At 40.1% G+C, this 12,533-nt stretch overlaps 2 protein-coding genes and 1 long non-coding RNA gene across 3 annotated transcripts; 2 read left to right on the top strand and 1 right to left on the bottom strand.

The window, feature by feature from the left end:
• The first annotated feature begins 3,630 nt into the window (after window positions 1–3,630).
• On the top strand, window positions 3,631–5,115 carry uts2d (urotensin 2 domain containing). Its single transcript, XM_049588780.1, has 5 exons — window positions 3,631–3,785; window positions 3,986–4,090; window positions 4,178–4,215; window positions 4,475–4,565; window positions 4,693–5,115. The coding sequence occupies exons 1-5, from the start codon at window positions 3,677–3,679 to the stop codon at window positions 4,716–4,718; spliced, it is 369 nt and encodes a 122-aa protein (XP_049444737.1). The 5' UTR covers window positions 3,631–3,676; the 3' UTR covers window positions 4,719–5,115.
• LOC125896320 (uncharacterized) lies at window positions 4,447–6,776 on the bottom strand. The gene is made up of 3 exons (XR_007450247.1): window positions 6,186–6,776; window positions 4,638–4,714; window positions 4,447–4,547 (listed from the first exon to the last, which is right to left on the bottom strand). It is a non-coding gene; the product is annotated as an uncharacterized LOC125896320 (long non-coding RNA).
• Window positions 6,777–8,444: 1,668 nt separating this feature from the next.
• Window positions 8,445–12,343, top strand: LOC125896316 (platelet glycoprotein V). Its single transcript, XM_049588777.1, has 2 exons — window positions 8,445–8,836; window positions 9,448–12,343. The coding sequence occupies exons 1-2, from the start codon at window positions 8,818–8,820 to the stop codon at window positions 11,379–11,381; spliced, it is 1,953 nt and encodes a 650-aa protein (XP_049444734.1). The 5' UTR covers window positions 8,445–8,817; the 3' UTR covers window positions 11,382–12,343.
• The last annotated feature ends 190 nt before the right edge of the window (window positions 12,344–12,533 follow it).

The following is a 12,533-nucleotide window of genomic DNA, read 5'->3' as shown; positions in this document are numbered from 1 at the left end:
TCACAGTTTACATCCATGCCTGTGAAAACATGATTGCTTCACACACATCTTACCCCCTCATTAATTTATACAATTGGCAGAGTTTAAGGTGCAACCAAGATCAGTGTCACTAATTCAGTATCTGACCAAATGTTTCCCCACCGATTCCTGAGATATGACATCGTGTAATGGACAGAAAAGTGTTGAATGCAGAACATTATCATGTCAAAATGAAGCTGACCTTTGACCTTTTGGATATTAAATGTCATCATTGTATCCTATAAGACATTTGTGTGAAGTTTTGTCATACTTAGCACAAGAGTTCTTAAGCTATGACCAAAAACATGTCTTGTGAGGTCACACTGACCTTGATCTTTGACCTTTGACCACCAAATTCTAATCAGTTTTTTCTTCAATTCAAGTGGATGTTTGTGCCAAATTTGGAGAAATTCCCCAAAGGTTGTCTTGAGATTTCACATCCACAGGAAAGGGATGGATGCAAGATCACATTGACCTTGACCTGTGACCTATGGCCATTAAAGTCTAATCAGTTCATCCATGAGTCTATATAAACGTTTGTGCCAAATTAAAAAAATAAAATAAAATAAATAAAAATAAAGTCCGTCAAGGTGTTGTTGAGATATTGCATTCACAAGGATGAGACAGACAAGGTCATAGTAAACTTGATTTGTGACCTATGATCACCAATATCCAATCAGGTCATTGCTGAGTCCAAGGGGGATGTTTGTGCCAAATTTGATCAAAATTGGCTTCATAGTTCACATCAATAAACTAAAGCTACATTACCTGAGAAAGCTGTGGGATATTGTGGAAACCTAATGAGTGAACTTTGACTTTTGTTTTTTTGATTGAATGTAATTTTTTTTCTTCTACATTTTGCTGTTTTAATTGTTGTTGTTATGTATCCGACCTTTACATCAGATTCTTTTCTTATTATTTAACTTTTTCATCTTTATACTTTTCATTGCTGTTTTTAATTGTTGATATACATTGCTGCTACCTTTTTTTTCCCTGGACTTTCTTCATTACTTGTTTGCGATTGCTATTATATATTTGTATCCTTCTGTCCCATTGAATGTGAACTCAGGGCATTGATGTAAAAGAGCTTAACGCTCAGTCAATTTTCCCTGAATAAATGATGACACAAAAATGCAGGTAGTGCTGTAGTTTGTTAAAAACAATAGTGGCTTAAACTCAAACCGTTTTAAAATGTATCGTGTACTCAGTATTTATGGCATCCAAAATAACAAAACTGTACAATTATAATTCACAAGTGATACAATCGCTGGAAGAACAACAATGTTAAAATACTTTTCTGCCAGTTTTCCAAAAGCCTACCAGCAGCCGTGCTCTCAACTTGCAATTTAATTTTGAAGTATAAATGATCACACTTCCGGTATAAGTCTGTCTACAGCTCGTTAACTTGACGCAGCTCCCCTCCTCGGTGCTCAGTGACTGTAGACATCTGCAGCTGCAAGAGATCTTCAGCACGAAGCGAAAGGGAACACACCTCCCTGGGCTAAATCTATGGTGCACATGCAAAATAATGCCTCGAGGCGCTGCACGCGGCTAAAACTGCAACAGTAAAATGACTACAGACGTGTTTGTGTGAATGAAGAGGACACACATGTATGAGATAAAGTGGGCTATGAGCTGTCTCTGTGCTCTTCATGTTTTCCCTCTCTTTATCTACACCATTTCAAACCTGTAAAGGTTACACACACGTGTCATGTGTTCTGACAGCTGCTGTTATTGTCAATGTATTAATGTCAGTGCGCCCTCTAGTGTTCAGCATTTCAATCTTCAGGTATCTACTACACCTGCACCACGCCTGCTGGCAGTTCATTTTCTTTACTGAATAACAGTTAGAACTGTTATCAGGAGGACAACATGGCCCTGACCTATTCCCATTTCATTATTGATGCAGTGGACTGGTGGGGAGCAGATACAGGATTGATTAGTACAGTGGTTCCCAACTAGTCCAGCTACGGGGTCCAGATTCCTCCTTAGTCATTAGTTCAATGTCCACACAGTTTAATATGTTCAACATCATACCTGCGTTTGGTTATGTTGTCAAGCTAGTTTGCTGTTTCTGTTGAGTAGTTGTCCGTTAGTCATTCACTCCACAGCAGGAAATGGTGCTTTGAAATAAAAGCTATGCGCCAGAAATTCACTTTACTTCAAATACTTCAAAATAAAGTTCACAAACTTGACATGTTCTCAAGTCACTTCCATTCAGAATGGACCCGCGACCCACTTTTGAACCATGACCCACCAGCTGGGAACCACCGGATTAGTGCACACATTAATAGAAACTCAAATTGTTTCACCTGTTTGCAAAAAGCTTTGAATTATGATGCTGCATGATTCAGAGTACAAAGAAAGGCCTGGGTGTATGCAAACTAGGGGCACAGCACCAAAATGTGGGCCCTATGCACAAGCAGTCTCTGAGGGTGCCCCGCTCTTCCTCTCTTGATCATCTTTCTCAAACACCTTTTGAATTTAGTTTGCTTTCTAACCCTGTTTTCCCTTTCTTGGTCCAGCTGCATTTAGCAGAGGGGTAGATGAAACCATTTTGCGCTGTTAAAGGGTGAGAGGAGCCTCAGGCAGCTTTTTTTTTAAAAAAAATATATATATACAAAGTTCATTCTTTCAACTGATTTATTCAGCCAATTTTAATTTTGTTCTAACACCAATAACTTAAAAAAAACTGCAAACAAAGCCAAACTTTTCGTAACACTGTTTTTCTAGGTTCCCCTTTCCACTTTGTGTAGTTCGTCTGTTTCAGGTGCTAAAACTCCAAATTGGTGATTTGACCCCCAAGACCCCACATTGCTAGTTTTAGTCTTCATCAGACTCAGTCTTCAGCTGTTGTGTGTTCAAAAAGTTAAGTCACCGAAGTGATGGATTCATGAAAGGATCTTGGACACGTAACACCAGACGTCACAGGCTCCTAAGTCAAGTCTTAAGGCCTACAAGGCAGCTTTTATGAGGCCCTCACCAGCCAAATTCAGTGGGTGCCAGCCAGCTCATTTCCCTAACACTGCACACGCACAATACCTGCTCCTCTGGCAGAGGTATGAGATGTGATTTCCTTGATGCACAAAAAAGACCACAGTGACTTAGGAGGTGTTGGGTAGTTGGCTCGGCCGCAGTGATGGATGTTCCTTCAGCTCCAAATCAGACCTGAAGCCAAGATTGAGGATCTCATCTCCGGGTATGATGCACTTAGGGACCGAATCAATTTACTTCCCCCCACCCTCTTCTCCCAGACCAACACACTCCCATGTATCTATTTAAAGAAGCAATTAATGTAAAAGAAAAAGACTTGCAGGTGCCAAGAACATCTGATTCTGGTCCCACATAACCAACAAGCTGATTGATAACTTCCTCTCTTGGTTTGATTTGCACGTGTCAGAGTGATGTAGGGTTACTGGCCTTGCCTACAACGTCACATCACCGTAATTCACTCAGACGCTCCATGGTCCATGTGAAAAGGTGGCCCATTGACGAAACCCACGATGACTAGCTATTGATTCAATACGCAAGGGGCCGACTGGCCCCTCCTCCTGATCCCGGAGAGGATAAATATATTGACGGGATGGACTCAAGGCAGTGGATTGCCTGTCTTGCTTGAGGGAGTGCTCATAGTGCAGCAATAGTTTGGGACTTTACAATGCGTACTATGGATAGGGTTACAGTTGTGAACTACTGCTTTGGACTCCTGGGTTTGTTATTACTGCAGGGAATGCTAAATGTGGAGGGACGGAGCATATTTAACCCTGGTAAGTGTGCAAAAATGGCACTGTTTTAACTCCTCCACCCCTTAAATTAGTGATGTCAGTTTAATTGTTTGGTTTTGCCAAAATGCAAGAGGTTAAGAGGTGATGTTTGACTATGAAATAGGATGCATGTGACACTTTCTGTTTGTTTGGTGATATCTGGGGTGTTTAAAGCTGCATTTTTATTTGCTTTGTTTGTGCAGGGAACCATGTTTTTAATTCCAAAGAAGACGCAGATCCTCAGAGCAAGATTCTAGCACTGTTACTACACAAGAGCTTAGTTCCTGTTGAAAAGGATGATGCTCTAGGTGAGAGGTTAAGTAAAATGGTGGTGTTAACATATATAAAATAGATGCATTTCTTGCTTTGACGATAACTGGTTTTCCTGTCTGCAGGTCTCGAGCTGGCCAATAAATTAGCAGAATTAGAGGAGGTAAGAATATTTACAGATTTACCTTGAAGTCATTTGGAAAAAAATGTAGATTAGAGAGAAAACCTGTTATGGTTTACTGCAGTGTAAATTTTTGGTGTTGACACTGTCTGATACTTCTTATTTTCTCAAAAAAGCAAAACAATTTTAAGCAGATATGAGGCTCTGAATGAAAACCTGCCTCCTGAATAGATGTTGTGTCAACACTGAGATGACGTCTACCTGTCGTGGTGCGCTTAATCACTCTGATCTCTGCTTGTAGCTGCGTGCGCTGAGGGAGGACCTGGAGCTGGAGAGGGAGCTCACAGCCAATTTGGCAGAAGGCAAATCCATAACTAGGAAGAGGGGTGAACGTGAGTTAAATTCAGTACTTCTGGATTAAAATGCATCACACAAACTCATTAATATCTGTAGTTAATTCTAACCTTTGCTGTATTAATGTTCTGCATGTACAATGTCTTCATCTTCTCTCATCTGCAGCTTGCTTCTGGAAGTACTGCGTCTGACACAGATGCACAAGGAGGAGGACCACTGTGAAATCTTGCTGCAAAGCCCCACATAGCCTTAAGACTCAAAACACCAGTAATATAATCACTCTGCATTTATCCCAGCAATATAGAGTTGTGTCATAATCAAAGTCATTAATAAACATTTCCACAGCACTGAGGTGCCCTCATGAGAGATCTAAGGACTGCGGCTGTATATCTGTAAATAATTAGCTACTCACTGGAAATACTTGAGGGTCAGATAAGACAAATGTACTTGACTGCAAAGACATTATTATTGTTTTCACAGGGATTTTATTTGCCTGCTGCTTGTGTTTATGTCGCTCCCTTGTGGCAAAATTGGGCATAACATTGTTTTTGTACTGTTGCCAACAAGCATCACATCTGTCACTGCTTTCAGAAATGCTGACCTGCTGTTTATTTTACAAAATAAATAAAATTCTAATGAGAATATGTACTTTTTGTTTGTTCTGCTCTGTAAAAAAAGGATCAATAAATGGACTCTTTTTTGAGGTTTGAAAATGAGACAATTGGTTGCACAGCTTTCCCATCAAAAAAGGACATTACTTAACATGTTCTAATAACCCCTCGTACTCGTACGATTGACCTCAGAAAATAAATACGTTAAACAGTGGCAATAAGTCAAGTCAATTTTATTTATAAAACACAGATAAAAACAACTCATATTGTCCAAAGTGCTGTTTGGACCATATCTAAAATCACAAAAAAAAAAAAAAAAAAAAAAAAAAAAAAAAATTAAATAAAATAAATAAATAAAATAAAATAAAAATAAATTAAATAATTTTTTTTTTAAAAAAAGAAGGTAAAAACCAATGCACACAATTCATACGCACAACACAAGTAAAAAAACAAAACAAAACAAAAACAGCCACATCAGGAGGATTCAAATATGTTTTGAGCCTGGATTTAATAGAGTCAACAGAGGGGGCAGATCTAAGCAAAACGCTGAAGTGAAGGAATGTGGCATATGTTGCACATCTGCAGTGACGTGGGAATTACTGCACAGCAGAGTTCATTTGGCTGGTTCTTTCAGAGGAGGGTGACTGAGCTGACTCACAGGCTTAGTCTAAATAATGGGAGAGCTGCTGTGAAAAGATCTGAATCCACACTATATTTGATGAACCGAGGAAGTTTCAGGGAAACCAGACTGAATCTGTCGCTCAGCTGCAATCACAGCAGCATCAAAGAAAGTGATGAGTTGTGCTTTGAGCCACTGAGTCATTAAGTAACCTGTACACAATAATAGCCACATGCATGGACATTACGATTTATGCCATCAATTAAATCTACAGTAGGGACTGTAACACATTATTCTGTGTAAAAAAAATACTACTAATAATAATTTGATCATTGAGCACTTCAACAGCAAATGCCTAAATTTTCCTTTTTAAAGGATAGATTTTCAACCTGGGGGCGGCACAATGGTGTGGTGGTTAGCACTCTCACCTCACAGCAAGAGGGTTGCTGGTTCAATCCCGGGCGTGGGAGCCCTTCTGTGTGGAGTTTGCATGTTCTCCCCGTGTCAGCGTGGGTTCTCTCCGGGCACTCCGGCTTCCTCCCACAGTCCAAAGACATGCAGATTGGGGACTAGGTTAATTGATAACTCTAAATTGTCCGTAGGTGTGAATGTGAGTGTGAATGGTTGTCTGTCTCTATGTGTCAGCCCTGCGATAGTCTGGCGACCTGTCCAGGGTAAACCCTGCCTCTCACCCGATGTAGCTGGGATAGGCTCCAGCCCCCCCGCGACCCTCAAGAGGATGAAGCGGTTAGAAGATGAATGAATGAATGAATGAATTTTCAACCTGGACCCTATTTCCCCGTGCAAATTAATCAAAGAGACTGATGTGAACAACAATTTTTGAAGTTGGTCCAGTACTGAGGGAGCTGGCAGCCGCAGAATGAGCTGCAATGAAGGCACTGCAATGTGTCCATTAAAGGTGGTTATTTTTGACACAGAGCGGCTCAGATTTTATTATACGTGTCTAAAGTGTCTCTTTACCTTTCACTTGATCCGGTCTGTTTGTTATTGCCTTGTTCAGCAGAGGTCTCTCTCTGAAACATCACAAGATATCACATGATGTCACTTACTGCACGAAAACAACAGTGGAAACGTGTGTGAGTTTTGGAGTAAGTATAGTAATCAGAGTAGTTCACGGTAACTTAGCGTTATCTAGAAGATATTTATTGTCATGGATGATTATTTACTTGATTTCAATAATGTGGATGACACCTTTGGAAGGCAGCAGAGGCTCTGCAGGACGTGAAGCAGGGGGACCATGGAGTTCCTGGAGTTGCTGTGACCCTCTCCTACTGAGGAAAAATGCCTATGTTGTAAAGAGTGGTTCGTGTTTGCGCATTTCCGACCTGTGGCGAAAAAAATGAGGAGTTATACTTCAAACAGCTGTCATAGACTTTGTTGGATATGGATGCGCTAAAGTTTTGGCTAGTTGTGCTACAAATGGATCCTGACACTAATAAGATTATCAATTGTTATTCCTGCAATGGGGAAATTTGTGGTGGTACAGCAGCAAAGATGATGGCGTAATAACAAGTAGCATCAGCAAGACGTAATGAATATGTGAATGGTAAAATAAAAACCTCTGCTGCATTTTTTTCTCTCTCTCCTCTTCCAATTGTTATGCGAACACTTCGTCACAAATAACAGTGGCAATAGAAATCAAAGGCCTGAGACACATTTGAAATCAGGTAAATAAACACTCATGATATTGAAAAGCTTTTAGACAACACTAAAATACATTTTCTATAAACCACTCCGGTTATTATACTCTCTCTAAATCTCACACACATCTCGTGATATCTTGTGATATTTCAGAGAGAGACTTCTGCTTAACAAGGCTCAAGCGGAAGTTAAAGAGACACTTATAATAACAATCAAAAATAACCACTTTTAATGGACATACTGTGACGATGTTCAGTTGCCCCTTCTGCTTCTATTACAGCCTGCTGCGTAGCTGCCAATCGCTGCCAGCTCCCTCAATACTGGACCAATTTAAAAAACTGTTGTTCACATCAGTCTGTTTGATTAATATAAACAGGGAAATAGGGTCCAGGTTGAAAAACGCCAAAGGTATCCTTTAACTTTTTTTTTTTTTTTTTTTTTCCAAATACAGGACTATATCTATTTCTATCCCACTTTAACTACATCGGTTAAGCAGTTAATGGCAACACACACTCACTGTTCATCCCCATTACTATCAGCTCATGGAGTTTTTTAAAAAGACAGACATGAAAAATAATTATAACATGAAAATGAGCTCAATTAAACTAAAATTAGCAATTAATTGCAGGTAATTCTGACTGACAAATCTGTCCCAAGTTAATAATTCAATTAATCTGTGCACTTTGCTGATATGATAAATATGCCTCTGAATTCAAGGGGGTGTGAGCTGATTCAACATGCATCACACATCTACAACATCTGAATAAACTAGGCTAACATGAGATGTTTTTCTAAACCTGTTGGTATCCAGTAACTCGGCAGTTAATCATCACTGCCTGGTGCTCATATTAACTGTGACTGTCAGTGAAAGGCCATCGAATCACAAACACTAGCTTTCTCTCTCTACACACACGACATGTTGAGAGGTGACGCATTTGAAAAGGTGCTGCTGTAGTTGCCGAATCTATACAAATCTACAGCAGTCACCTTTGGTCATTTTATATGCTAAGTTCATGCAACCGCTCTGTCACAGTGCAGGCATCAGACACAAAACACCAACTGACTCCATACAGAAATGTGTGTTATCTGTTTCAATTCAGTACATAAACTGAAGCGCAGGAAGAGAGCGGACAAACATCCCGTCGAGATAAGTCAAAAGGAAATGACCCAGCATCCTCTGTGTCACTCATACAATAGCAGAAGATGTAACCCCATGTCAAGTAGAGTTTCTAACGTCAGTGGTTGGGCAGTGTGAAGGGTGTGAGTGTGATGGATGACTTTTGGACGGGCATTTTAGTGGAGTGGCAGAGGGGTCACTTGATAGAAACGGTGCACACCTCTTTAGGACAGCTCTGAAGAGAAGAAGAGTAACATGATCACAATATCAAACGGACAATAATGGATTCGCACTTCAGAGGTTGGTATATATTTCAACTTGTTTTGTTTTTACCACAAGTCAGGTTTGGTCTTTTGACTATTATTTAAGAGCAGAAAAAAATATCTTAAATATTTTTTCTTTATGTTTTTATTATTATTATTTGAGAATTATATCAAGAATTGGAGTCCAGATTTGAATTAAAAATTGACTTGATAAAATTTGAGTTGAAGAAGAATGTTGGCCTTTTGCATACACAGTTAAAGATCATTACTATACACTGCTGTTTGGGGTGATATTATGGGACAAACTTAATTTCAAATTAGGGCTATTCGTGTATTGGCGATAACGATGATATTCAAAAATGACACACTGATATCATGCTAATAATACACATCTTATAATATGTAAATACATCATTTGCCTTTCTTTCTGTTCACACTTTGTCTCCCTCTACCAATGCTTGTCCGTGTGTAGTTGCTCTTCTTGTACAATCTTGTGCAGTCATGATTACAGACTCTGTCTTTGCACGTCCCTACACTGTCATGAGTGTAAATCATTTGTCAAAAAGATGCCATGTCATGCCAGCCCTATTTCCGATTGAATCTCATGTGTCAAAATGTGTCTTTGTGTGTGTTATTTCAACTTTGCAGGCGCCTTGTGGACGATACTCATCCTCTTCACACTGCCACACCTTACCTACAACATGTTCTGCCCCAGCAGCTGCTTGTGTAACTTTAAAGGTGCTGTGAAGTGTGTTGGTGACACCATCACAGATATACCAAAGCAGCTGCCTGTCCACACATACCTGCTGCAGCTTAACGGCACAATAATGAACGTCATAAATGAGCAGAGCTTGGCAAACAGGGACCTCTTGCTGCGTTTCAGTCTGACTCACAGTCATTTACACACAATCCATCCCAGAGCCTTCCATGTGGCTCCACAGCTCAAGTCTGTCAAGCTGTCGTACAATGATCTCTCTACCCTCCCTGCGCGGGTTTTCAGTCCAATGACCACTCTGGAGCAGCTGCATTTAGATGGGAACCAGTTGGGGACCATAGCCCCGGATATGTTTAAAGGACTTGTCGGGTTACTGGATCTGGACCTGAGCCGGAACAAACTGAGTAGTCCTTCTTCAGATGTTTTCGATAAACTGTCCAGCCTTATCTTTCTGAACCTCGGCAGGAACTCCATAAAGAAGCTTCCACCTACCATCTTTCACTCCTTGACTAATCTCAACCAGCTCATGCTCTATAACAACGAGCTAGAGGTGCTAGAACCTGGGATTTTTGACAAACTTATCAACCTTGAGGAGCTGAAAATCCATCAAAACTACATTACCAGCCTTTCACCTCAGGTGTTCTGGTCACTGAAGAACCTGAGGGTCCTCACCCTGTCCTCCAACCGACTTCAGGCTATCCCAGAAAAGAGCTTCTACAACATGCCAAAGCTGAGAAAGCTAACCATTTACAACAACCCCCTGTTATCTCTGCCAGACCAGCTGATGGGACACATGCCTGACATTATTGACTTTTATTTGTATGCCACTAACCTCACCACTGTTCCTGGAAATTTGTTTGCCAACATGTCTGGACTCCTGAGGCTTAACTTCCATTTAAATGACCATCTGAGGGAGTTGCCCTCAGACCTCTTCTGCTGCCTTCCCAAGCTTGAGAAACTCTCACTGAGATCCAACAACCTTCATTATCTACATCCTCGGCTGTTCTCCGGACTAACCACACTTGGCATACTGCTTCTTAATGATAACAAGCTGCAGAGCCTTCCAGATGACATCTTCCAGGACCTTAGCAGGGTTGTGTCAATTGATTTGAAGAATAACCAGCTTATGACTCTTCCAGGAGATAGTTTCTTGTCAAATACAGCTTTGAAGGCTCTTGGACTGAGTGGCAACCCCTGGGACTGTACTTGTAGTATCAGAGGTATTGCAAAATGGATAAGACATAATGAGCATGTGGTTCTTGAGGGACAGGATGTGATATGTCACAGTCCAACGTACCAACTGCTCCGTACTGTTGGCTCACTGCGTGATGAGGAGTTCAACTTTTGCGACACTATGAAAGTCACGCCAAGTTATTTTTTGACACACAAGCCAATAAAAACATTCCACACCACTTCAACTCGTGGACAAACAACTGTTGTAGCTTCTACAACTACACCGTCCCCAAAAACATCTACCATCATTCAAGGAGCTACTCAACAATCCACCACTCCATCTTCACAACCATCTTTACATACCACGATCCTACCAACAACTCTCCAAACTCCCACCCCTACCCTGCCTAACAAGGAGTTTCTCTCCATTCCTGAGACTCCCTCACCTCCTTTCTATGAAATGTTGGTGATTGAACAGGGGCCCGAGTTTGTTCACCACAACCCTCACAAGGCCTGGGTGTATGTGTGGTTTCTGCCCTCAGATATGACCATGACCGGACTTCTCGTGTTTTCTCACATCCTTCTTGTGGTCACAGGCTTGGTCCTCATTCTTGGTGCACTGTTTTACATGTATCGCCTCAACAAGACCGTGAATGAACTGAAGACTGAGTGTAAACATCCTCCAGGGTTATGAAACACTTTGTCAGGCTAGGTGCACAAGAGATCAAGATTAAGCGTCCTTTTCCCGAGGTTGCAGTTTATAAACGATTTCTCTGGGGTGTAAGTTTTCTTGATGTTGTGCTAAGTTGTATCTTCAAGTGTTATGTGAGGACGGTCAGAATATGGGATTTAAAATATTGTGACAAAGCTAAAGCTAAAGGATATTTTAAAGAGCAAAGACTTAGGCTATGGTAAGACAATACATATGTAATATTATATAATACAGTTAAGCATATCATACAGTACGTAAGCTTCACAAACAGCTGAAATTAGCTTTTTTTAAAACATATTTTTGGTTGTAACTTTATGTTATTTGTAGAGCTATAAGGTGCTGCTTGGATCAATCAATTGATAAATCGAAAAAAAAAATGTAAACCTATTTTGAGAATTTATCAATAATTTCAGTGATTTTTCTGTCAGAAATGCCAGGCATTTGCTAGATTCAGCTTCTCAAATGTAAAGTTTAGCTGCTTTTATTTGTCTTGTATAATAATAAATCAAATATTTTTTGAGTTTTGGATTGTTGGTCGGACAAATCAAGCAATTTGAAGACATCACTTTGGGCTCTTGGAGGTTGTGATGCGTGTTTTTTTGACATTTCATGAAACAAATAGTTAATCAGGAAAATATTTGGCAAATTACTCAATGATGAAAATAGTGAATATGTTTTACAAAAATCAAATAAATTACCAATTAATGATTAGTTCCTATGTCCTTGTCTTAATGCGTCACGCAAAAAGTGATACATAATAATGTCTCACAGTCTGTTAGTTAATCTGTGTTTACCATATGAGCAAAACCTATGTAGTGTGTAATATTAAGCTTCATAAAGCAAAGTCAAGCCAATGTAGTCAAGTTATTTGTTTCTCTCTAGTGATCATAAATGTTTGTTGTAACCTTTGCTTAATCAGTCTGAATAAAATGCATTATGTGCAAATGGCAAATGTCTTTCTTCCTTGTTGGTGGATACGAGATGCTTGTTTGTCGACAGAGGATTAGATTTCCTGCTGCTGTGGTGTGTAAAAATAAGATGTGGTGATGATGTTATTCCTGCCTCTCCCATCAGGAATTACAAATGCATCTTTTTTTTTAAAATTGTTTTTCCATCTGACCAAGCCCCCCCCCC

Source organism: Epinephelus fuscoguttatus, linkage group LG10, assembly GCF_011397635.1.
Source record: "Epinephelus fuscoguttatus linkage group LG10, E.fuscoguttatus.final_Chr_v1".
Classification (NCBI taxonomy): Eukaryota; Metazoa; Chordata; class Actinopteri; order Perciformes; family Serranidae; genus Epinephelus; species Epinephelus fuscoguttatus.
This window is presented reverse-complemented; position numbering and strand designations above follow the sequence as displayed.

Excerpts from the sequence above, each read along its gene's own strand:
- uts2d (XM_049588780.1), top strand. The coding sequence starts at position 3,677 with ATGCGTACTATGGATAGGGTTACAGTTGTGAACTACTGCTTTGGACTC. Across the intron at positions 4,216-4,474 it reads AATTAGCAGAATTAGAGGAG|CTGCGTGCGCTGAGGGAGGA; the intron begins GTAAGAATATTT and ends CTCTGCTTGTAG. Across the intron at positions 4,566-4,692 it reads AACTAGGAAGAGGGGTGAAC|CTTGCTTCTGGAAGTACTGC; the intron begins GTGAGTTAAATT and ends TCTCATCTGCAG.